The sequence below is a fragment of the Erythrolamprus reginae genome, unplaced genomic scaffold (assembly GCF_031021105.1).
Source record: "Erythrolamprus reginae isolate rEryReg1 unplaced genomic scaffold, rEryReg1.hap1 H_2, whole genome shotgun sequence".
Lineage (NCBI taxonomy): Eukaryota > Metazoa > Chordata > Lepidosauria > Squamata > Dipsadidae > Erythrolamprus > Erythrolamprus reginae.
Genome location: NW_027248473.1, coordinates 459,993 through 487,396, shown reverse-complemented (window position 1 = coordinate 487,396; position 27,404 = coordinate 459,993). Strand labels below are relative to the sequence as shown.

The following is a 27,404-nucleotide window of genomic DNA, read 5'->3' as shown; positions in this document are numbered from 1 at the left end:
AGGCTAGTAAGTGCAGTGCTAAATCAAGCTTAGTTACTATAAGACAAAGGGTCATTATGCGGGTGCTGCCAAGTATTCAAAGTAGCTATTATTTTCCTTTGAAAAAGAAATCTTTGTCCTATAATCTCCTTATGCCTACTACCTAGAGTTTTGGGTAAGTAGATTTCTATGAATTATGAAGCAGATCAATTAAAAAATGGGGGTTGCAGTCTTTTAAAATGTTTGTCTTTTTCCTCATGGTATGTGAAGAAATCAATACATTTTGATTTATAAACCTGAACCACTATGGAAATATGCCTCTGGGTAATTAAATATGGTCAAACATTTTAAACGTTATAAAAACTACCCCAAATTAAGGGATTACAGGTGTCCAAAAGCAAAAGATGTAGTTAAACATAGTTGGACTTGTAACAGTGTGCTATGTAAATGAATATCCTGAATTTACTACCATGTTTCCTCGAAAATAAGACTCTGTCTTATATTTTTTTGAACCCTGAAATAAGCACTAGGCCCTTTTGCCATGCACTCAAAATCCCAATTGGGCTTATTATTAAGAGATGCCTTATTTTGGGGGAAACGGTAATTATTTTAATATTTTACATTTGGAGCTTTAAAAGTCCCACTAAAGCATAATATTAAGGCACCACACTAAGAGTCTGTATGAAGCAAAATAGGAAACACTGCTTTTCACTTTCATAGTGTATGAATAAATGCAATCCATGCTGGCTGAAGCACTCAGGTAGTGCTTCATACCTCATCTTCCATTATGTAACTTTCACGGAATGGGAAATGTGTGAAACAGCTAATAGACCAGCATTTCTGAAGATTTACACAGTGAAACACCTTCAACCAATTTAAACAACAACAACCATCATCATCATCATTAGGGTGTCAAATTCTGATTGCTCAGTATCTTGTAGAAAGTGTGGTATCTTATTTCAGGCTGTATACACTAAATTATATGTAACAAGTATAGAGTGCAGCAAATAGAATAGCAAGTAAACACAAGACAAAGAGCAAGAAATATAGGTCTTGCCAGAAATCTGAATGGTTAGAAACTTTAGTAGAGAGCCAGTGAAGCACTGGTTCAGAGACTCAAATTCTGATAGAATTCAGAATGTCAGATAGCCTGCCAGTCAGATCAAAGAATCACAGTTCAGATAACAAGGAGCGATGCAGGACACAGGAGGACACATTCTGAGTTGGTGTGGTTTTTCTCAAAAAGAGACTAATAGTTGCTGTGGCAGATGTAACACAGTTACAGACAATTTGCTAGAGGCCCCTGCAGGGTTGTCGGTAAAGTTCACTAGACTTATGGTTCTCAGTGACTTCAATCTGCCTTCCTGAGTTTGGCCTCAGAAGTGGTTCAAGAGAGCATGACAGCCAAGATTTTATTCCAGATTGTCACTGGTCTGACTTCGGATACAAGCCAGACCTGATATTCTTATTGGAATTGGAGCAATATCAGTGTGACTTGGTGAGGAATCTGTGATGATCAGATCACCCACTTGGGTTCTTGAGGCTCTCTTAAACCACTCTACTCTGCAGGGAGACTGGACTCATTTGTACGATCTGCTCCAGAGGCCTATGTACCCAAGTGGGTTCCAGAAGGAACTGGAGGATATCCTAAAGGCCCTGCCAAAGCCTTAGTAATAAACTGGAATCAAAAGGCCATTGAGATTCTGGACAGGTTTGTGTCTATGGAGTTCTCTTTCCCCATGGTTTACAGAGGCACTATAACATGGCATGGGACCAGATTACGTATGGGACTGTCTTCCAAGCGGTCGGTCAGGTCCCATAGAGTCAGCCTTCTCTAGGTCCTGTCAGCCAGACAATGTCATCTGGCGGGACCTAGGGGAAGAGCCTTCTCTGTGGCGGCCCCAGCCCTCTGAAATGAGCTTTCCTCGGAGATCTGTACTGCCCCCACTCTCCCTGCCTTCCTTAAACTTTAAAAGACCCACCTCTGCCGGCAGGCCTGGGGCCATTGAAATTTTAACACCTTGCCCCACTCAATGAATTGATGGATGATGGATGAATCTGTTGTTAACTTTTTAATTACGGGGATTTTAATCTGTAAATTTTATTTACATTTCTACATGTTGTGAGCCGCCCTGAGTCTCAGGAGAAGAAATCAAATAAATAAATAAACTGGGGTTTAAAACAAGTTAAAAGATGCCTACATGACATTGGATAAAAACAAAATATGACTTTAAAAATTTATTATTTAACGTATGTTTTCTACGGAGGTCAAAAGGATGACCTAGATGGTGCATGATTTAAAGCTATTGTTAAGGCCCTTATCATGGCAATAAGAGCAGCAAAACATTTCTCTGCCCTTATTACAGAGAGTTGGATATAACACTATAATTTACTATACTAAAGCCATATTTTTTTCCACTGACACGCCATTTGAACACATCCAATTAATCTAAAATTAAACACTTCAGAACAGCAGAATGTATAATTTCTATTTATTTTTGCCATTGAAGAAACTGTTAAACAGAAATACAAAACTATATTTCTTAAATAATAGTTGGTATAGGAAATTGACTAATTTTTACTCTTGCTTAGATATTGTGAATCAACTTTTTCTGCAATTAGCCCCATTCCTGGCTTTGGGATTCTTTTGAGAAAGGGTGGCTAGAAATGTCTTGACCAACACTTCAGCTACATCTAGTGACATTTTCTTACCTTGGAATTATTTTAGCATCTTTTTTTGTACTCAGAGTCCATATAAGCTTCTACATATTGCAATTGCCTACTTGGGTTTGAAAAAGCAGGAGACAGTTTGTCAGGAAACACATAAGAATGTGTGTCTTTGTGATTGAAAACAGCTCAGCTGCCAATCTGAGATGCCCAAAGAAAAATTTCTTACTGCTTTGCTGAATATGTGTGCAAAATCTGGCTTGAAGCCTGGCTGCCCAACTATAAACATTTTCTGGCTCTGCCCCAATGTTTTATTCAGATTTAGTATAAAAGCACTCTAGTTTGGAGATAAGTTATAGTTTATGCAAAGCTTTCTTCTCTCATTTAGAGAAAGCCATATGACTTAATACATTAATGGAAATCTTCTAATCTACAGAATTGATTTGGAACAAGTTCATTTTTGTACTATAGATAGGTTCTTAGTATGTCTTTCTATCTTTCACACTTCTTACAAATCCTCAATATGTTCTATTTTCCTGCCACACATTTTTCCCCTTAAGATTGTTTTAGCTTTAGCAATAAAAGGCTAAGAGGTCCTGGAACAAATATGTAGTTAAGAAGAATTTAACTTTCTCATAAAATTATAGTTCTTGATAGGTTTTTAGGAGATATAGCCAGAGCTTGTAGCTTCCAATTTCTTTCTTAGTTTCTTGTATTAAAAATATATTAAAAGCTTCTACTTCTGTTTAATAAATTTTAGATTCAGCTAAAGACAGATAAAACATAATTATCTCAAAGTGCTATTAGAGAAACAATATAATTAATGATTATTTGAAATAATTGTCATTAATGAAATAGATTTCTGTCTCATCATAGTTAGGACCCATTGTGGTTTACTCCTTTGGAGAAATAAAACAGTGCTTATTTTAAAATGGAGCTACGATACTTAAAATGTTCATATAGAAAGTTGGGAAAAGGAAATTATATGACTAATTTATGCAACGAAAAGTGCCATTTCAGTGAAAATTAAGATGGTTTAATTGTTCAGTGAAGGTATTCCTTCTTGTTACTCATTGCCTTGTGATATTCTTCTTTACAAGACTTCAAAAAAGCATTAGAAATTTCAGGTAATGCTCGACCACAATTGAGCCCAAAATTTCTATTGCTAAGATGAGTGAAGTCCTAGATTATGACTTTTCTTGCCATAGTTGCTGAATCGTTCACAGCATTTATTAAATTAGTCAAATTGTTAAGTGAACCTGGCTTTCCCACTGACTTCGCTTGTCAGAACATTACAAAAGGAGATAACTTGAGCCCTGGACACTACAACCAGGAATTATACCATTTGCCAAGTGTCTAGGTTTTTATCATGTGATCACAGGGATGTTGCAATGGTCATAAGTATGAAAAAGTCATAAATCACTTTTTCCAAAGTTGTAACTTTGAAGAGTCACAAAACTAATGGTTGTAAGTTGTGGAAGTTCTGGAACTCTGCATTAAATATTGTGTTATCCCTATAATAATAATAAGACTGATGCTGGCAGTAGGGGAGGACGAGGAAGATCCACTGGGCTGGTCCGAGGAACTGATTCAGAGGAACATGGCAAGACTCACCTGCCTTTTGGGTTTGCATCCGGCCTGCGCGACCATCCCCAAAACAAAGCTTGCTTCCTCTTCCTCATACGCGCGGTGAAAGGGGCTGGGCTCGGCGATATAATTCGAGCTGCCCAAGAGGCTCAGAGGAAGCACCAGTTGCAATGGCAATGGCACCTCGCTCTGAAGTGTTGTGGCCAGGTCCTAGCACTCAAGAGGCATTGTTCCGCAGGCCAGATGCACGTTGGACTCGCCAAAGCTGAATTTGCTAGATGTTTTCTTTCCAGAATGTGGTGGGCGAGAAAAAGAGCAGGGCGGTGTCTGGGAGGCTGGCGAGTGAAGAGCTGGAGAAGCCCACCTGCGAGGCTTGTGGAGGGAGTTATCTTCCCGCGAGGCTGCTAACCCCTAACCTGGGGAAGCATCAGTTGATCGTTGTAACTGTTTTTTTTAATTTTTTTTTAGTTAAAAGTGCTAGTTTTTTTTCCTAAGTTCATGCCCATCCAGTCACATGACCCCACCAACAAGCCATGCCTACTAAGCCACGCCCAGAGAACCAGTGGCAAAAAAAAAGTACATTTCACCACTGATCCTAGTATAATTTCTTGTATGGTGCAAGCTTGGAATTCAAAGTCTGCTCAACATTTTTAAGGCTATAAAGCTTTTAAAGCTCTGTACTGTTCTGTTTAATTTTGCAACATACCATCTGGATTAATATTGAAATCTAAACAAACATGGTCATTATTAATTTTAGCTCTTTGTTTATACAGAATACTTTTTTTCTGCATAATTATGCAAACAATCCATCCTGTAAAAACCATGGGTAATTATCAAAAGTGTGAATTTGTAGAAATGGGAGATTAAGTATGGAGTTAACATGGGAATGTCTTAAGAACTAAAGGAATGGATATCACAAGTATGTTTCCTGGTACCAGAAGGCAGTAATAAGGTTGTCAAAATTGGTTTCCTGTCTTTTGATTGATTACCCTCTAAAAGTATTAAGATAAATTATATGTATTTTTTGAGAAGTTGCCTATAAAACCAGGCTATGTTATTAGCCCATCCTAATTTCAATTGGCACCATACATTGACAGAATGCATCTATGAACACTAATTGGCAGTCAGAAGACATGATGAAAATGCTTTAATTTTACAACATATAGACAAATTTAACCATAGTTTTAATTAGGGGGCTTTAGCACAGGTTTGCCTAGGCTTCTACAATTTATGCATGGTATGTTTGTATGTATGATTGGTTTTATAACAAAGGTTTTTTAGCTGTTTTAGTATTGGATTTTCACATTCTGTTTTTATCACTGTTGTTAGTCGCCCCGAGTCCACGGAGAGGGGCTGCATACAAATCCAATAAATAAATAAATAAATAAATAAATAAATAAATAAATAAATAAATAAATAATCAATTACAATCATATCTGGATCAGGAGGCTCTTCTCACGGTCCCTCATGCCTTTATCACCCCATGCAATTGGCTCTAGATGGGGCTACCCTTGAAGAGTGGTTGGAGACTGACTGATTTCCGGATTGCCCCAACCCTACTGGCCTTCCGAAAAGCCGTAAAGACCTGGCTTTTCCAGCAGGCCTGGGGTCGTTGATCGGATGACATGCGATCAAGATCCGACTTGGAAAGATATACAGAGTTTTTAAAAACTGTTTTGGTTGTTCGTCACAGGTTTTAAATTGTTTTATACTGTTTTTTAATGGGGTTTTATATTGTATTTTCTGTCCGTTTGGTTGTGAGCCTCCCAGAGTCCTCTGGGAGTAGGGCAGCATATAAGCCTGCCTAAATAAAGAGAGAGAGATGGAGGGAGGGAAGGAGGGAGGGAGGGAGGGAGGAAGGAAGAGGGAGATAGGAAAGTGTAGGAAAATGTGACAAGCCTAGACCAGGCCAACCCCCAAAATGTCAGAGAATTTCTAGAAGTCCAGCCCTCTGACAACTCAGCCATCAATAGGCCTATAAATATTAACGAGATCTATAGACTATGCAAAAGAGACAATCAACCAGCCCCCCAAAAATTGCAGCACCTCTTCACCAGTAATCAGCACTCAGATCAACATAGATTGATCTGTGGTCAACTTCTGACCAACAATCAAGTAAACAATACCCCAATCAAAGAACTGCCAAAGAGACATTGGTAAACAGCCCAACCAAAACATCTCTAAGACTACCCACATCCACACAAAACAGGCAAGACATAAAAATATAAACTGGCAGCAAACAGCACTTCTTGCTACCACTGATGGTCTTACCTAGTTAGGAAAATGAAACATCTTCAAGAAAGCAAGAAAGCTCAGAGAGCATCAAGGACCATAAATTTTCCTAATTTAAATGACATTGTGCAAATATATCTAATTTACATAGAAAGAATGTGCATAATAACACATAATATAGATTTAAAACAGTAGAAACTTTATTGGGACTACAATCTGAAGTTAGTTGGGGGAAAGATCAAAAGCGGCATGAGAAAATATTATTTTACTGAAAGAGTAGTAGATCCTTGGAACAAACTTCCAGTAGACGTGGTAGATAAATCCACAGTAACTGAATTTAAACATGCCTGGGATAAACATATATCCATCCTAAGATAAAATACAGAAAATAGTATAAGGGCAGACTAGATGGACCATGAGGTCTTTTTCTGCCGTCAGACTTCTATGTTTCTATGTAACTGCCAGAATTCACAGCAAGTATGGCTTCTCTGAAAGTGCTTTCGAGGCAATCCAGCATACATCGTATAAGAAGTGGGATTTTTCGAGCTGAATGGCTGCTAAATATAGCACCCTTGGCAAGGCCTATTGATTACTGAAAATTTGAAATTCTTAACAGTTGGAGTTGGAAAAATGACAGATAGATGCATGGAATAATCCATTGGAACAATTGTTAGGGGAGTCACTAACTCTCAGAAAGATTTAGAGTTTGAAATACCCGTTCCCATGTGCAGAGGTTCTTTCTTTTTTTCTATGCTATGATGTTCGTTATTTTTATACCAGAGAAAACTTTCTGGGTGCTACTTTTTCCTTTGTTATTCCAATAACTAAAGCTAATGCACAAGATGTACATATAAAAAGGAAAGACACTTGGATGTTAGGGTTGTTTGGTATTCTGGTAACTTCTTTTTATTGAGACCTTGTCCTGAAGAATGTTAACATCTGTTCGCATTCTCCTTAAAAGATTGATGAGGAAGACATGCAAATTATTGGTGTATGTGTGTGAGTGGTGGAAAGAACAATGGAATAGATATTAAAACCACATTGTAATTATACAATGGTGGCGTATGTGGTGAAAGAATTGTCAGCAGAAGAAAAGGCAATGTCCAGTATTTACAGGAAAATAGAAGTAAGAGACTGAAAAAGTCATGCAGTATGGATGCATGACTTGTAAGAAACATGTTAAGTGGACAAAGTAGAATGTCATAGGCTATAATAACACAGTTGTTATTATACTACATCATTGTGTAGTTGAAAAGAATGTGCATAACAAGGAAAGTAGCTGATTTGTGAAGGATATGGATTGGCGCATTCCAACCACAATAGTATTTGTTCATTTTTTGATTTGTGGAACTGGCAGGAAAGAATGCTTAGTTGATTGGGTTTTCAGCTATGAGTTGGGAATTAATGGTGCAAATAGCAATTTTATGGCGATTATTAAGATTTCTTTGGAACTGTTCACATATTATTTACAAAATATATTTACTGTTTATGTTTAAAAACTTTAGAATTTTATGCCATTTTAAATCTGTATTGTCTTTGTTACTGCCATGACTAGAATATAATATGGTATACTATTGACATATAACTTCTTGTAGGGAAAAAACAGTTGTCACCAAGGTTATTCTCATGCTGTCATTAACTCTTTTCTTTGCTATTTGGGTAAAGTAATTTTAGGTAGTTTTTTCACTGGTTTTGTAAATAGGATTTGAATTGATATTTAAGATGTTGAGCTGGTGCTTTTATATTTGGGTGGGATTTTGTAGAGTTGCTTCATTTTATCAAATAGGATTTGCATTTGGAGAAGGAATGGTTGATTATCAGCTTCTGGAGTAGATGGTAGTTCCATAATTGGACTAGAAATGGTTCCTTCAAGAAATAAAAAATCAAGAAGATTGTTCCTGTTCTTTCATTTGGCCTGATTTCCAGCTAAATGGAAAGATACATCCATCCCTCCTTTTCTTAACTTCTTTTGAATTCTAGCTCAACTTTTAAAAAGGTCATCGTCTAGAAGATCAAGGCTAGGCAAAGTTGGGTCTTCTATGACATGTTGACTTCAACTCCCAGAATTCTTGAGCTTCCATGATTGGCCCAGGAATTCTGGGAGTTGAAGTTCACAAGTCATAAAAGAGCCAATTTTGTCTACCTCTGATCTAGATGATTTGATCCTCGATTGTGAGACTGATCTTATTTGTATGCCAGAAACCCAGTTGGAGAAACTGAGTGATGTCACCTGGATGCAGCTGTTCATCCAATATCTCAATTCAGAAGTAGAAATAGGAAGTGGGATGGGAAGAAGGTGTGGCCATATCATTGCTAAATACTGTATTCTGTTCACTTTGCAACGTTTTGAAGAAGCTAAGAATTCAATATAGGTTTATCTGGAATTGTGTGAGACGTATTGTTTATAGGCATTATAAAACATTTGGGTAAACTTTCAGGTTATTCTGTTAATTTTAATAAACTTAATATACTGCCTACTAGTACTAAAATATTCATAGATTTATTTAAACATCTTGAAATGTATACCTGAAAAATGTCTTCATTGCTGGAAGCTAATAATCTTTTTTCAGATTAAGACTGGTATAATATATGGCTAAAAATCCCCATATATAGAGAAGAATAAATATAGTTTACAGCTAATTTTTCTTGAAATTTGATATATCTTCTTGGATGGGTTACCATATTATTATCTATAAAGCTTTAAATTTATAAGTTATGGTACTAAGAAAGGTTTTATGGAATTTAGTTGCTCCTAAATTATAGTATTTATATGAATTGGGATTGATAAATTATTTTTTCAATTGATTTGGGGACTAATGTGGCCCTTTTAGATAATGAAGTCCTGTTGAATCTTTGGTAGCAAATTGTGATATCTTTATATACAATACTGTGTTTATAGACAAAGTTGCTAGAATTCTTGCCCATATTCACCATTAACCATGAATATAAGCATCAGCTTATATTCACAACACCATTGAATGATGTTGCATTGATTAGTCCTGGATTGTTGGATCAGTTTCAGTCTATGGACATGGTGCTTTGATGAGCCTATGCAAACACATATCCTCGAGAGATCAAATAGGGATCCTTAATATTTATCTCAGCAGTTTGGAAGTACTAGTGGTATGCCATCTTTTACAAAATCAATAATAGATTGTTTGCTTTTTAATTATTTCAGGCCAGTTTTGAATTTTCAATTTCCTAGAGGATGAATAACTTCAAGTTCAAATTATCTAAATCTATTTCAGGGCAGGCAATGACATAGAAATGGTATGGGTTACCTGATGGATTATTTATTAACAGAGCCTGATAAGGACAACTTGTCTCTTCTTGTGAATGCCTTGATAGCTTCTGACATTATTAACTTCTGAACCACCTTGAGACTTGGGAGTTATATGTTGTGGACCTGCTCCCAAGTTAAGAGTAGGTGTGACACAGTAGTACTAGGGGACTTTCATTTCACTCTTTTTTTTTAAGGGTATAACTGTTACAAGAGTTAGTTCTATTCTCCAGGTTAGTTACCATATTTACGAGACTGCTGGGAGAGTAGTAAAAAGTGTAAAAAGTGGTAAAATTCAGTGGTACTTTTATGCACCTTCCTTTTCAGTTTTTACCAGATTTGATTGCTTCCTGCCAAGACTGCTACAGACAGCTTGAGATTAAAATTAAATCCAGACAAGCCTGAAGATTTGATGGTTGGAGAAAGGGGTTGATTAATTTGAAGGAATACTTTGAATCCCAAAAGAGGGTATTTTCCCTCTTAAACATCTGGTCCACAATTTGGGGGTGATCTGAGACATGGTTTGTTTGTTTGTTTGTTTATTAGAGTTGAAAGATCTTGCAGGTCATCAAGTCCAACCCCCTGCTCAAGCAGAAGTTATATGTGCCCACACATAAGTTAATGCATTGGTTAATGACTATATCTACATAAGGTAGCTGGGCCCTTTTGTTGGGAATGACTTAGCCATATTTACCCATGTAATCGTAAATTCCTGATTAAACCATTATACTTAGGTCTTCAATAAACCTTCTTAAAGAAATTATGGAAATTAGCCCCAAACCTGGCAGCTAGTTTTCTGGTTTAAATTTATTCTTCACTCCTGGCTAGCGCATGCATATATTTAAAAAAACTTTCGGTTTGCCCATAGGGCTGTTTTTTTGCATTCTGGAGGCTTCAGGGAAGCTTCCTGAAGCCTCCAGAATGCGAAAACGGTCTTCTTCAAGGCCAAAAATCAGCTGGCCAGCGCATGCATGTGCACAGGAAAACGCATCATGTGCCCTCAGATATGGCTCCGTGTGCCATCATCGCTCTAGCATGTGAGGAGAGAATGGTGGCAGCAGGGTCCATTTCCTTCTCAGAAGTGTTAGTTGAACAAAGGATACTATACTTTCCTTTTCTCCCTTGAATTACAGTGTTCCCTCGATTTTCGCGGGGGATGCATTCTGAGACCACCCGCGAAAGTCAAATTTCCGCGAAGTAGAGATGCGGAAGTAAATACACTATTTTTGGCTATGAACAGTATCATAAGCCTTCCTTAACACTTTAAACCCCTAAATTGCAATTTCCCATTCCCTTAGCAACCATTTAGATTATTACTCACCATGTTTATTTATTAAAGTTTATTAAAAAAATATTTATTAAAGGCGGATGAAAGTTTGGCGATGACGTATGATGTCATCGGGCAGGAAAAACCATGGTATAGGGGAAAAAACAGCAAAATATTTTTTAATTAATATTTTTGAAAAACCGTGGTATAGCCATTTCGCGAAGTTCGAACCCGCGAAAATTGAGGGACCACTGTATTTGCTTCTATTAACACAAAACACTGCAAAAGTATAGGAATTTGGTGATTCTTGAAAGTGATCCAATTTCATGAGCAATGTTAGTGGACTAAATTATGGCTGTTATTATTCTTTGTGAAAATGATTGTACTTTTCTAGAAATAATTTCCTTTTTTTTTTAAATTACAGAAGCACTTCTTGAACAGGCTATGATTGGCCCATCGCCAAATCCATTACTCCTATCCTATCTGAAATATGCCATCAGTTCTCAGGTAATAACCCCATCATAAATCTTTCAATTTCAGAGGATGTAAATTAATGTTAATGGATTAAATATCATTTTAGCTATAGGACTGAAGTATCTTTGAAGTATCTGAAAGATTGAAGTATCTTTGAAAAAATTGGAAAAAGTCTGCGCTAATCTAGTCTTAAATAGCTCATGGAGCAGTTTTAAAATAATCTTTCAATTTTAATCTTTTTAAATTTGTGTATTTTCATTTTGCTAAATTGTAAGAAAGGTTTGTGTAGGGCACTGAAACTCTATCCCTGATTTTCCCAAAGGTGCTTTTTCAAGAGGCAACTGGATCTTCAGATAATGCACTTGGGGAAAAGGAATCCTCAGTCTGAGTATTGCATTGGCAGTTCTGTGTTAGCAAAAACTTCACAAGAGAAGGATTTAGGGGTAGTTATTTCTGACAGTCTCAAAATGGGTGAGCAGTGTGGTCGGGCAGTAGGAAAAGCAAGTAGGATGCTTGGCTGCATAGCTAGAGGTATAACAAGCAGGAAGAGGGAGATTGTGATCCCTTTATATAGAGCACTGGTGAGACCACATTTGGAATACTGTGTTCAGTTCTGGAGACCTCACCTACAAAAAGATATTGACAAAATTGAACGGGTCCAAAGACGGGCTACAAGAATGGTGGAAGGTCTTAAGCATAAAACGTATCAGGAAAGACTTAATGAACTCAATCTGTATAGTCTGGAGGACAGAAGGAAAAGGGGGGACATGATCGAAACATTTAAAATTGTTAAAGGGTTAAATAAGGTTCAGGAGGGAAGTGTTTTTAATAGGAAAGTGAACAGAAGAACAAGGGGACACAATCTGAAGTTAGTTGGGGGAAAGATCAAAAGCAACATGAGAAAATATTATTTTACTGAAAAGTAGTAGATCCTTGGAACAAACTTCCAGCAGACGTGGTTGGTAAATCCACAGTAACTGAATTTAAACATGCCTGGGATAAACATATATCCATCCTAAGATAAAATACAGGAAATAGTATAAGGGCAGACTGGAGGGACCATGAGGTCTTTTTCTGCCGTCAGTCTTCTATGTTTCTATGTTTCTTTGAAGACGTTTGGCTTCTCATCCAAGAGGTTTTTTTCAGTTCTGAGATCGGATTAGAACTAAAGAAGCTTTTTGGAGGAGAAGTAAAACATCTTCAAAGAAAAACCAGAAAGTTCAGTTTCCTCTTGAAAAAGCACCTTTGGGAAAATCATGACCTGGATGACTGAGAATCTCCATAGACATTTATTCCCTTGATTTTATTCACATGCCCACTTTAACTTTTGAAAATATTTCTTTAAGTGAAATTAATGAATCTCATTGTCCATTGTTTCCTGCTGATATGCAGAACTGCCGCAGATATTTGGCTTTATTGTGGGGAGTGGGTTCAAATATTTGAGAATGAATTAAATATTAATACTTAATTCATTATTTTGCAGCCAATTTTTTTTAAAAAAAATCTTCTATGACCAAAAGAATAAAATTTATTGTGAAATCCTATGCCTTAAAATAGAAATTGTCTTAAAAGGTGCTAATCAATTGATTTTGGGCTAACATGGATCCCCTGCCCCTATAATGGATGCATCTGTTACTTTGAAAAAGGATGTTAGATATCCTGTACAAGTTTTATGATGAGGGTGGTGGTGATTATTATCATTATTCCCAAAACGAAACAAGTGACTGTTTTTCTGTTGCTATCAATTGCCTCATTGCTATGAGATTCTTGGTAAAAATTGCCATAAGAAAAGCTTTTTGGTTTCATTTTAAACTCTCTCTTTTTTTTCTTGGGCTGCTCACTCTAATGTTGATGTGAAACTACACCATTGCCTAAAAATGTCTGTTTAAATTTGTGCCAGGCCAGTGCATCAGCAAAGCTGTATTGCTGATAGGTGACCTTGCTGTCCCTCACTCTTTTCACATAGCAGTTGAAATGGCAGGCCTTGTTTGTCGGTTTGATTAAATATTAGCTTTAGCTTGTAACCGTCTCCTCCTTTCTCTTGTTTACAGATGGTGTCATATTCTACTGTTCTGATGGCCATCAGCAAGGTAGTATTCAAACATTTCTCTGTATTCCTCCTCTGAATTTTGTCATTCTGCCCTTTGCAAGCTTGGCTCATATAGAGGGCACCAGTGTATGTTCAGAGTCCCCAGAAACCTTTTCAGATATGACACCAGGTGTGCAATTTAGCAGATTTTGTGAGCCAGGAAAAAGTGTTAGCTTCCCTTAGAGCTTTGCAGCAAATTCTAGCCCATATGATTGAGTGCAACATTTTACCACTGTTTCTATTATTCAAGCTTCAAAATATAATACCATGAATATTGAGTCTATATATATGTACTTTGACAAGTTTTGTAAAAGAAGAAAAAGAGGAAGATTTAAAGGTATAAGTTATTCACTTGGCACCATTGCCTAGTTGCAATCTGCTTGGTTTTGTAGACCTGACTTCAACAAACTTTTTGTTTCTTCAGCCATTTAACAAAAAAACCCCAAATACTGTAAATATGCATTTCACTTTAAAAAAATCATAGAAATAAGTGCATATGCAGTGATACCTCGTCTTACAAACGCCTCGTCATACAAACTTTTCAAGATACAAACCCGGGGTTTAAGATTTTTTTGCCTCTTCTTATAAACTATTTTCACCTTACAAACCTACTGCCACCGCTGGGATGCCCCGCCTCCGGACTTCCATTGCCAGCGAACCCCCCTTTTTTTGCTGCTGGGATTCCCATGAAGCTCCCCTCCATGGGAAACCCCACCTCCAAACTTCCGTGCTTTTGTGATGCTGCAGGGGAATCCCAGCAGCGCAAAAATGGGCGCTTTGCTGGCAACGGAAGTCCGGAGGTGGGGTTTCTCAGCGGGGAGAGCCTCAGTGAAATCGCAGCATCGCAAAAACACAGAGGTCCGGAGGTGGGGTTTCGAGGACTTCGGTGTTTTTGCGATGCTGCAATTTCACTGAGGTTCCTTTCGCTGGGAAACCCCACCTCCAGACTTCCGTTGCCAGCAAAGCGCTCGTTTTTGCGATGCTGGGATTCCCCTGCAGCATCACAAAAACACAGAAGTCTAGAGGTGGGGTTTCCCATGGAGGGGAGCCTCAGGGGGGATCCCAGCAGCGCAAAAACGGGCACTTTGGCTGGCAAAAGGGATGAATTTTGGGCTTGCACGCATTAATCATTTTTCCATTGATTCCTATGGGAAACATTGTTTCGTCTTACAAACTTTTCACCTTAAGAACCTCGACCCGGAACCAATTAAGTTTGTAAGACAAGGTATCACTGTATATTTCATTAGCCTGATTGATTTTCATGTCATAGTCTTGGAACCCTTGCAGAACTGGGCATGTGAAAATAGAGACCTCACATGCCATAATCATTATAGTTTTTCCTCTTCCTTTCCTGAGAAATACATAGTGCTTACAGTGTCCAACGCCCAGCAATTCTGGTCAGCTTATGCTGGGCAAATCCCCTATTTGTGCCATTTCCCAGAATTAAATGTTGAATTTTAAACCTAGAATCATATTTTTAAATATATTTTAAAGCTGCATTCATACACTCTGGCAAGTTTATTTATTTCTTGATTGATTGATTTGTATGCTGCCTTTATTATTCTTCCAAATAACTCAAGGCGGCAAACATAGCCAACATGCTTTCTTCCTCCTATTTTCCCCATATCAGCAACCCTATGAGGTGAATAGCAAAGCTCACCCAGCTGGCTTTCATGCCTAATCCTGATCCTAATACAGTTTATACACTTCATCTTATATTATTATATAGACTTGGTCATTATAGTTTTCAAGTCACAGTACAATACAGTGGTCCCTCGATTTTCACGGGTTCGAACTTCACGAAATGGCTATACCACGGTTTTTCAAAAATATTAATTAAAAAATACTTTGCTGTTTTTTTCCCTATACCATGGTTTTTCCCGCCCGATGACGTCATACGTCATCGCCAAACTTTTGTCCGCCTTTAATAAATATTTTTTTTAATAAACTTTAATAAATAAACATGGTGAGTAATAATCTAAATGGTTGCTAAGGGAATGAGAAATTGCAGTTTAGGGGTTTTAAGTGTTAAGGGAAGGATTGTGATACTGTTCATAGCCAAAAATAGTGTATTTACTTCCGCATCTCTACTTCGCGGAAATTCGACTTTCGCGGGTGGCCTCGGAACGCATCCCCCGCGAAAATCGAGGGAACACTGTATATGTTTAGCAATTAACCCAGTTAATTGTGAGTTATTAAAGCATAGCAACATTACCTACACAATGATATAACAAAATGAGGGAACCTTATCCTAAGTGTAACTGACTAGCAGTTGGCTGTCAAAATCAAAATACTGTATGTAGAGTGTAACCCTCAATTTACAACCATTTGTTTAATGACTGTTCAGAGTTACAATGATACTGAGAAAGATGATTTATGATCAGTTCCCACACTTATGTCCATTGTAGCATAGCCATGTGATTGCTTGGCAACTGGCATGTATTTATAAGGGTTGTGTCAAGGATCCAAGTAATACATCCCAATAAGAACTCCAAGACAGGCATATTCTTCAAAGAAAATTTATTGGGGCATATAAAATTGGCTCTCAAATTGATGGAAAACCGACTCTAAGTTTCCGTTGGATTTATTTATTTATTTATTTATTTGGATTTGTATGCCGCCCCTCTCCGAGGACTCGGGGCGGCTCACAGCATATATAAAAACAGAACAATAATGTAATCCAATTAATACTACAATTTAAAAACAATTAAAAGAAAAAAATTCACCAAACAATTAACTTATTAACCAAACATTCAGCAGTCATACTTAAAGCATTCAGTGGTCAGGGGAAGATCTAAAAGTCCCAAGCCTGGTGGCAAAGATGAGTTTTTAAGCTCTTTCGGAAGGCAAGGAGGGAGGGGGCACTGCGAATCTCTGGGGGGAGTTGATTCCAGAGGACTGGGGCTCCCACAGAGACGGCTCTACCCCTAGGTCCCGCCAACCGACATTGCTTGGTCGACGGGACCCTAAGGAGGCCAACTCTCTGGGACCTCACCGGTTGCTGGGATTCGTGCGGCAGAAGGCGGTCTCGGAGATAATCTGGTCCTGTGCCATGTAGGGCTTTATAGGTCATAACCAACACTTTGAATTGTTCCCGGAAACTAATTGATAGCCAATGCAGTCCGCGGAGTAATGGTGAGATGTGGGCATTTCTTGGAAGGCCCAAGACTGCTTGTGCGGCTGCATTTTGGACAAGTTGAAGTTTCCAAACACTCTTCAAAGGTAGCCCCATGTAGAGAGCATTGCAGTAGTCGAACCTCGAGGTGATAAAGACATTTACACCCTATTAAAAGTAAAACTTTGTCACTTCCTCTCAGAGTCTCCAGTCACATGGTCCATTCAGCATATAGTCGAGTTGCTAGGTGATCTCAGTCTCCACCTTTTGAATACCTGGACAAACGTTCTTGATTCCCAGGATAAATAATTTTATTTTGGCTACAACACCCCCTCTCCTGGTCCTTTAGCTCCAGACTGTGTTAACCCTGAAGCAATGTGAAAAGAAACTTTAGAGGAAAGCTACAGAAAAGAAAATGGCCATACTTAGGTCAGCTTCGTTGTAGCATCTTGGGGTCCTTGGATTATCACTTGCAAACCTTTCCAGAAGGTTTCTGACAAGCAAAGTCAATGTGGGAGCCAGATTCCCTTCACTGCATAATTCACTTAACTGATGTAGTGATTCAGTTAGTAACAATGGCAAAAAACCCTTCTAAAATGGGACATGATTGACTTAACAATGAAAACATTACTTAGCAAAGCAAATTTTGGGCTCAATTATAGTTGTAAGTTGAGGACTGCCTCTATATTTCCTCTAGGATTTATTTTCAGAATTTCTAATTTGCTAGTTAGCACCTAATTCAAAATTTTGCATTGAAGGCTGGAGGCAAGGCTTGGTTAAAATTACTAGTCTGCTTCCCTGTTGTCTGAGATCATCCATTTTGCAGGAAGATTTAAAATCAGATGTGGCTGAAATTTTAAAATAATACACCAGGTAGAATGAATTTAAAAATATATAAAAGGTAAAGAATCGGTAGGTGGTAATCTTCGAATTTTAGACTGGACTACATCTCCATTTAAGAAGGCCATACTTGATATTTTGTTAAATCAGAAAACATATTTCCATTGGAGACTTAATTGTAAAATATAAAAGTATGAGACATTTTTATAAAATATAATGAGAACATAATTATCTATTGATAATGTTTGGTATAAGGCTCTTGAAACATCAAAGTGCTTTAGAAAAAATGGTAGGAAATATCAATCTTGCAAGATTCAAGCCCATGCCTGCCTTAATTTTTGTGTTATTTAAAATCAGTTACAATTTCTTTGTGGCCATTGTTTTAGTTTGATGACTTCTCCCGAGAGCTATGTGTCCAGTCATTACTCGAAATTATGGACATGTTCTGTGATCGTCTCAGGTAGGGAATGAATTGTATGTTCAGGTGTCTGTGTGTTGAACAGTTGAGACACTGGTATTAGCTGGCAGTGGCTTATCAAATGCCTGCTGGTTGCTAGGATCAGTCTTTTAACTATGATATTACAGTCACAAAATGTATTTATGTATGAGTATTTGCACTGAGTTCAGTTCCCAGATGGTGTGGTCTCTTTGGTCCTTCCTATTCACAGTATAAACTCTTGATAAAACTCAGCGTCTCAAAAGCAAAATCCTTTTTGCAATCTTTGAAGCCAAGAAAGTTATTTTTGTTAACAATAAAATGTCTGCAAGAAAACAAGCAATTTCAGAGAGCACCAAGAACCCCTCATGTCAATCCTGAGTTACAAAATTCTCCTTTATTAGTGATCCATTTAATATTCTAGTAAATGACTTGCATGTAAGTAAACTGTTCAATTTCTGCTTAGTTGCCATAATCTGAGCAAGAGATTTCTTATGTTCTGAAATAAGGCCATATATTTTAGATCACTCAAATCCTATTAATGATATTTTAATAACACACAGTCATACATTCTTGTAACTTTTCAAAAATTATTGAAATTTCAATACAAATAAATGGAATTCATAACTCTAAAAATCATGTACTTCTAACACATGAATCCCAAACTATATGTACCTTAGAACATACAGTGACATTTTGCCCATAACTTTGCTCAAGCACATTCTTGATCCATCTGAGAGATTGTGATAGCATATCTGAATAAAAGGAAGCTACCTAGCTAGTCAGGTCCAATGTTCAAGCATTTATAAAGCCACTAACTTACCAGCAATATATATATTCAACAATTAACTAAGCTAGTGAGTTAGATTAAAAAAACATTTAATATACAAAAAAGAGAAGAAATAAGATAAATATGTTTCTATGCTGTGTATGTAAAGAGAAGCATTTGGATTTTTTAAAAAGCCAGACAATTAGCAACTGAATATATATAGAATTATCATGTACTCTAATTTCTTCTACATTATTTTCAATATTCCTGGGAGAACCATACTTGTTAGATAAGGCACTTTTTAAATATTTTATTTTTAATTTAAAAAAAATTAAAACTCTGTAAAAATCTTACCTTTCTAAATTCAGATTAAATGTGTTATATAGAGGTAACAGGTGAGGGTGCTGAAGTGGATTGAAATGTGAGGAAACAGAAATTTTCTCTTCCTATAAGAAAATACAATGAATATTTAATTGTTACCAGAACACTGATAAACACCTGTTACAGCCAGGTACAAAGCCCAATGCTTAATCCTCTCTCTGCTTAATTCAATGTTCTGCTTTTTAATTTGATCAGAACCCTTCAGCTCCGAGATTATTGTTGCTTGTTGAAAAAGTACTTGTCCCATCAACAAGATTTTTCTCTCAGTCCCCATCTGCTTTTTGGGCCCAGTTATGTTAATCACTGAATAATTGAATATTTTCTCTTTTTAATTTGTTTAAATAAAGACATGAATTGTAATGAAAGCTACAGCCTGCACTGTGGTACCGCATTATGCAAGATGTTTGATGTCACTACTTTGATATCCCTGGTTGATAACATAAACCTCCTGATTTTTTGCTCTTTCCTGAGAAATCCCCCCCAAAAAGCAATGGACAGGAAGTTGGTTAGAAAAATCAAGTACCATAATAGCGTTTTGCATTATATTATATTTTGGACTATTCAGATTACACCTATGCTGTAACAATACTATGCTAATATTGTAGATGGAAGGCTAAGATTAAGCACAGAAGTAAGATTTGAAATAGAAACATAGAAGACTGACGGCAGAAAAAGACCTCATGGTCTAACTAGTCTGCCCTTATACTATTTCTTGAATATTATCTTACAATGGATATACAGTATGTTTATCCCAGGCATGTTTAAATTCAGTTACTGTGGATTTACCAACCACGTCTGCTGGAAGTTTGTTCCAAGGATCTACTACTCTTTCAGTAAAATAATATTTTCTCACGTTGCTTTTGATCTTTCCCCCAACTAGCTTCAGATTGTGTCCCCTTGTTCTTGTGTTTACTTTCCTATTAAAAACACTTCCCCCCTGAACCTTATTTAACCCTTTGACATATTTAAATGTTTCGATCATGTCCCCCCTTTTCCTTCTGTCCTCCAGAGTATATAGATTGAGTTCATTAAGTCTTTACTGATACATTTTATGCTTAAGACCTTCCACCATTCTTGTAGCCCGTCTTTGGACCTGTTCAATTTTGTCAATATCTTTTTGTAGGTGAGGTCTCCAGAACTGAACAGAGTATTCCAAATGTGGTCTCACCAGCGCTTTATATAAATGAATGAAATGGTCATTTTCTAATTGGAAGTTATTCTCATAGTAGGGTGCTTACAGGTCTTTGTGGCTTAAACTATTGTGTTGAATGCGATGTTGCTGCATGTACTCTTGCACCATTTTGCTCTACTGCTTTCACTATGGGCTCATCATTTCCATAAAGGGAGTTTATTCTTGCTAAATTACAACTGTGGTGTAGCTAGAGGAAACTATGTCCATTACTAAACTTGATTGGACTCAATAGCCAGAAGACGTAATGCAGCAATATGGCCTTTCAGTAGCCATTCCGGCCTTTCATAGCCATTGCAGCGGCTATGAAACTGGGAAGTCAGTAATAGGCAGGCAAATGGAAAGAAGGTTATAAAAACCAGTTGGAGCTTTCAGAAATAAAATCACCTGTCTTTTCTCCTTCACAGTTGAGATCTATCTGGCCACCATGACAATTGAATAATGATGAGAACCTGGGCTTGCTTTCAGTTCCTCTTCCTATTGTCTCCTATTTTTTCTTTTTTTCTTTCAATTACAGCCCATGTTCAAATAGGGGAAATCTTTCCCTGATATTTTTAATGAGATTTTCCATTTCTCTCTCATCTCTCCAAAGAAGCTAGGATTATGTTTATGTTTCTTAAGATCATGGAAATTCTGCAGTAAATGTCTGCATTACAAGCAAGATAGTCTTTTTCCTAGGCACGACTTATTTTCTCCCTTCCGTACTCCACTTGCAGCTGCCATGGCAAGGCAGAAGAATGCATTGGCCTCTGTCGTGCCCTGATGAGTGTTCTCATTTGGATGCTGCGGTGTGCTGCCTTCTATACAGAAAAGCTGAAAGAACTGTTGGAACAGGGGGCTGCAGAGAACCAGCTCAACATGTGCTTGGAGCGTCTGATGAAAATCTTGGGGAGCACCAAAAACCGGGCCCTGGTTCACATTGCCAAGCTGGAAGATACATGTATGTGGCCAGTGTTGTTTGGAAGAGATTATCTTTTAAAATTATGAAAAGAAAATTTTACTGTAGATTTTAACACAAAACGTTTAGTCTCTAGGCTTCAAACTCACGTGTGCACTCGTTTGAATTAAATTGATGGTAGAAGTATTTTGTTGAGGTTCTTTATATAAGGCTTGAAACAATACAAGTTTCTTAGTGATCCTCTTTTTTGTGTTGTTTTAGGTGGTGGATCCACAAAACTTTATAAACTTAACCATTATTCCCATCCTTTCTCTGAAAATCAAGGAAGCAATAGCATACTTAATATAGATGCATATGCTTGGTTAGATTAAGATGAAGTTAGGACTTTAGATAGCAGCTGTAGATGAGTAGGCTGAATTGATATAAAACAGATCTTTATATGATGTTTTAAAATCGAGTAAAATTGCATATGCCTGCAAATAGGTGAGGTTATTAGTAAAACCAGGAAGACTAGAAATCTTATCCTTGTCCCTGATCGTGTTCATCACTATTCATGGCTAAGAAGCAATAAATATACTTAATAAAATTCACATTTATTACTGAGCCTTTTTTCCACCTAGGTTGCAGTCTGCCAAATTTCAAGCCATTTTCTAACTGCCCATGTGTGAGAAACTGAGTGTAGATATACAGTGGTCCCTCGATCATCGCGAGGGTTCCGTTCCAGGACCCCTCGCGATGATCGATTTTTCGCGAAGTAGCGGTGCGGAAGTAAAAACACCATCTGCGCATGCGCAGATGGTGTTTTTACTTCCACCGCAGCAGCGAGGAGCCGAAGATTGGGGTTTCCCCGCCGCCTCGCTGCTGCCGCTTATCCGCACGCGCGCCGCCCGGCCTTCCCCCACCCACCCGGTTGGTGTTGTTGCTTCCCAGCTGGGAAGCGGGCTCTGCGCGCGCGCCGCCGGGGCTTCCCCCACCCACTCCGTTGTTGTTGCTTCGCGCCACTTACCGGGGCAAGAGGGGGAAGACCCAGGGGAAGCCGCTCAGCCCGGCGGGGAAACTCCACCATCTACGCATGCGTGGCCATAGAAAAAAAAGGGCACGCATGCGCAGATGGTGTTGTTTACTTCCGGGTTGAAAACTCGCGATATAGCGTTTCGCAATACTCGAGATCGCGAAACTCGAGGGATCACTGTATATATAAATAATTTTCTAGAAGAAAAATAAACAAGATACATTTTATGTTGTTGGGCAAAGTAAGTGATTAAAATGTAACCTTTATGGTGTTTTGTTTAGCTTCCTGGAGTGCAATTGAACAGTCCCTTGCCAAATTAGCAGACAATGTGGGACATATTAACAATAATCAGTTGCGGAATCAATTGGAAGAGTGCATTAATCTTGTCAAAAGGTGAGCAAACAACAGCCACGGGTTAAGGAATAAATAGTTTTCTTCTCCATAGGCAAGTAAAGTTAAACTAACCTCTTCTTTCTTTGTTTACACAATTCTCTATACAGTATCCCTACCATGCTCTCAATTCATTCAGAACAGTTAAACAAAACAGGCTTCCCCACCATACATGCTGTGGTGCTACTAGAAGGGACCATGAATCTGACTGGAGAGCCACAGCCTCTAGTCGAACAGCTGATGATGGTGAAAAGGATGCAGGTAATGGGTGGATCATGGAAGAATTCTCAGTAACTCTGTACTTGTCTTTCTGTTTGGCCTCCTATGAAGAAAATACCTTTGCGGCACCAGCGTGAGCATGGCCTGCGTGGGCCCTATCCAGCCCATGGGCCAGTAGTTTGACAGGCCTGATGTAGCATATGTTGAACCCAACCAAATGGCACATCATCATGTGTGAGCCTATTGTTTCGTTTTGTTCAACAATATACAGCACCTAAATAGCTTGATTGATTGATTGATAGATTAGATTAGACTAGACTAGACTAGACTAGACTAGACTAGACTAGACTAGACTAGACTAGATTAGATTTATATGCCGCCCTTCTCGAGGCGACTCAGGGCAGTGTACAACATTAAATATAACAATATATACGAAATCTAATAACTATAAAATATGAAAATTTACTAAAACATTTTAAAAGACCCCACGTACACTCACACACATTCTTCCAGTCCAATCATATCTCATATCGACCGGAGACAGTCTCATCACTCACGGCCCCAATGCCCGCCGGCAAAGGTAGGTTTTTAAAGCTTTACAAAAAACTAAGGGGGAGTGGGTGGTATGTATCTCTGGAGGGAGTTCGTTCCAGAGGGCCAGGGCCACCACAGAGAAGGCTCTTCCTGTAGGCCTCACCAGTCGACATTGTCTGACCAATGGGACCTGGGGAAGGCCGACTATGGGACCTAACTGGCCACTGGGATACATGAGGCAAAAGACAGTCCCGAAGACAATCTGGTCCTAAGCCATGTAGGGGTTTGTAGGTCATAACCAGCACTTTGAATTGGGCCCGGAGACCAATTGGCAAGCAGTGCAGCTCACGGAGTGATGTTGAAATGTAGGCAGATCTTGGCAGTCCCACTATAGCTTGCGTGGCTGCAATCTACGGAGAGGAGCGGCATACAAATCATGAATGAATGAATGAATGAATGAATGAAGTTTGCACAATTTGTAGTCTCTGAACACTCTTCAAAGGCAGCCCCATGTAGAGAGCATTGCAGTAATCGAGGTGATAAGGGCATGAGTGATTGTGAAAAGTGACTCCCTATCCAGGTAGGGCTGGAACTGGCGCACAAGACGCACAATATGATATAGCCATAGTCTTTTATATGCAGAACATATTCATATCAGAGTTGGCCTTCTCTGGGTCCCGTCGACCAAACAATGTCGTTTGGTGGGCCCCAGGGGAAGAGCCTTCTCTGTGGCAGCCCCGGCCCTCAGGAATCAACTCCCCCCGGAGATTAGAACTGCCCCCATACTCCTTGCCTTTCGTAAATAAGTCAAGACCCATCCATACCGCCAGGCATGGGGGAGTTGAAACACCTTTCCCCCAGGCTTTTTAATATTTATATTTGGGTATGTATATGTTGTTTGCTTTTTTAAATATGATAGGGTTTTATGTGCTTTTTAATATTTAATATTAAATTTGTTTTTGCTGGAATATTGTTTTTATTATTGTTGTGAGCCGCCCCGAGTTTTGAATTGAATTGAATATCAAGTTAGGATATTTTACTAGTATTCATTCTGAGCTGGTACAGCCCAATATGATTTTACTATATAATAACTATCTAGACTAGAGTGACCCACCATTTTGAGTGGGACTACAATGACATGTAATTATTTAAGGAATTTCTTAGTAGATATGCTGATGAATATGACCATGGCACAATCATGTATCTGTTTATGTCTCCATTCTGCATCTGGTATCTCAGATATCCAATCTCCTTTCCAGAAATGGAGAAATATTAGATACTTGACCTTGATCTTCCATTTTTTTGAAGTTACAGTAGTCCCTCACCTATCGCTGGTGTTACGTTCCAGACCCGGCCGCGATAGGTGAAATCCACGATGGGGAATTTATCGACTGATAGTACTTATTTAAGTATTTATATTGTAATTGTTTGGTAAGTTTTCATTGTTTTAAGTGTTTATAAACCCTTCCCACACAGTATTTATTTTAGATACAGTATTTAAATACAGTATTTACAATTTTAGATATATATATTTTTAAAAACCTGCCGATCGAGTTTGGCGGGTTGTTTAAATCTGCCGATCGACTTCCTCAGAAACCCGCGAACCAGCGAAGATCCGCGAATGATTTTTCTGATTAATATTTCTTGAAACCCGCGATGAAGTGAAGCTGCAGTAGGTGAAGCGCGGTATAGCGAGGGACTACTGTACCTTTCTTCCAACAAATTAGGAAAGCTTGGCTACTACATACTATTGATTCTCTTGGGTTTCCATGTTCTGTCTCCTTTTTGGGAATAGTGGTGGTATGGAACTTGCCATTTTATCATTTCAGCTGGAGTTTTTTAAACGGTAAAGGTTTTCTTTACCTTTTTTTGCAAGCCCTCAAATGTTGGAGACCTAACAGAAAGTTTTCCTACTGTGGAATGAAAGAGGTATAATTGGCTTAATAAAAAGAAAATAAAAATGCTTCTCTTTTCAGAAACTGTTACATATCATTGTTTATCAAGTAATTTGGGGATTGTTGGCAGTAGGAAACATTTTCATAGAGCAGGAATCTGCACTGTTTGGTTGAGGTTGGGATGTAATGAAATTTCTAGAAAAACTGTGGATAGACTATACATGTACATATTTAGTTTATGATGAAGCTTAGATCATTTTGTATTCTAGGTTTTTTCCATTTGATCAGTTTTCTGTTATTCCTTTTCTCTGTTCTTGGTTAGCGTATCCCAACCCCACTCTTTATTTTGGAGATCTGGAAAGCTTGCTTTGTGGGACTGATTGAATCTCCCGAAGGGACGGAAGAGCTGAAATGGACAGCCTTCACTTTCCTCAAGGTAAGCTTAAATGTCAGGGAAAGACAGCTGGGCTTTGCTGCCTTCAGTAGGATTCTGACCGGAAGGCTATCATGAAGGCGTATTCATGATAAATATCTGGTTTTCAAACGTCAGAGAAGACAATATGCAAGAAGTCCTTGGTTCAATTCCTGATATTTCCACACACGCAATGGCAAAAAACTATTTATGAAATTTGTAATTATTACAGGCAAATACAAATTGGATAGACCAATTGTCTGAAATGATACAAAGCAATTTCTTTCACTCCTAATAGAGAGCATTGTTTATCACTTGTCTTTGTTTATCCCAATGGTATGATTTAGGTGAACAGAAATAATTTAATAAGAACTCTTTTTAAAATCTGCATTACTGCTTTACAAATATGGTTTCAGTGCTGTTTGCTTTTTCTACATCTTCTGCAAGCTGTCTTACATTCTCTGGCATTGCACAAATCTGAACAAATACCCAGGGAATCTTTTTTGCATTTTAACCCATTCATACCCATTCAGCTATGGACGTATATACATCTTTTCTTTTTGTTTAGTTACTTTTGTGGATTTTTTTCTCTCTCCTTACTTGTAGAGTGTAGAAGAAATTCATTGTAGAATGATAGCAGTGTTGGGAATGCATTCAAATGGCTCTTTAGTTTTCTGTATGGCCTATGGGAGTGTTTGTAAGTTTGGGTTTTTTTCCTTTTTCTGCAACTGAAAATAAGTTACTTTTAGAGGAATAAGAATGAAAATGGAGAACGGCTCAAGTACATGATCATTCCGTGCTAGCTTCTATACCAGGAGGGTCTGCAATTTGATTTCCTCTGGCCTTCAGTGGGAATTTAAAAAATTGCTGCAAGTTGTCTGTTCTAAGGAAATATTTTTTGTTCTCTGTGAGGAGTAGTGCGTGGGTGCAGAAAGGTGAGGGGAAAAGGGGATGATATGAAGAGAGAAGGAACATGGAATTATCTACTTATTTTGTCTATGACCCTAATCATTGATTGCGTGAATTCCCCAACACAGGAGGAATTATTTACTTCTCTTGGCAACTTCAGGTCAAATTGTTCTGGGTACCTTGGTCAGGATTAGCTGCTCCTGGGGCAGTATACCAAAGATTAGATGTTCTCTTTAAAATATAAAGATATTTACAGACCTATCTAATCCACGTGGAAAACCTTTCTTCAGATATTTTGGCATAAATTGTGGCAGAAAACTACAGCCATGTTAATTCTTGATTTCGACTCTGGATAAATACATGTTTATCATATCTATTCTTTCTCTGTTTAGCTGGTGACGTTTGTTGACATAATAGTGACCTGAAGCCCAGGTTATTCTTTGTACTTTCTTTTGGGCTGGTGTCTTTTGGTAGAGTATGGAAAAGTCTGCATTTAGCTGCATAATATTTTTTTTGTAATATAAACATAAGCCAGATGGCTGTGTCTTTCTTCTTCCTGGCTTTCTTGGTAAACACACCATGACGCTACTAGATTCCCCAAAAGAGACTCAACAAATTGCAATTTAACATTCCCAGCTTGTTCAATAAATCACTACTGCAGCTCAAGGACATCATGTATCCAATTGTCCATGCAGAGATGAATACATTAAGCATGAAAAAGACAAAACAGATATACACAGGCTCAGCCCGTGGACAAATTGGAATATTGTGGAATAAAAGATTGGATAGTTAACTTGTGAAACAGCATGAAAATCAGATTAAAAACATCA

The 27,404-nt window shown here is 38.0% G+C and overlaps 1 protein-coding gene across 5 annotated transcripts in view; it reads left to right on the top strand.

Moving 5' to 3' along the window:
- Positions 1-27,404, top strand: part of LOC139155464 (mediator of RNA polymerase II transcription subunit 24-like) — an 86,764-nt gene that overhangs the window by 3,017 nt on the left and 56,343 nt on the right. For all 5 annotated transcript variants that reach the window (XR_011557072.1, XM_070730603.1, XM_070730602.1 and 2 more), the window contains exons 3-9: positions 11,437-11,519; positions 13,538-13,576; positions 17,917-17,990; positions 21,022-21,245; positions 22,497-22,608; positions 22,716-22,866; positions 25,576-25,689. Coding sequence is in view for 4 of the 5 variants with exons in the window: in XM_070730603.1 (XP_070586704.1) it covers positions 11,437-11,519; positions 13,538-13,576; positions 17,917-17,990; positions 21,022-21,245; positions 22,497-22,608; positions 22,716-22,866; positions 25,576-25,689 (797 nt within the window). In the remaining variant the exon portion in view is untranslated. The remainder of the gene's footprint in view (positions 1-11,436; positions 11,520-13,537; positions 13,577-17,916; positions 17,991-21,021; positions 21,246-22,496; positions 22,609-22,715; positions 22,867-25,575; positions 25,690-27,404) is intronic.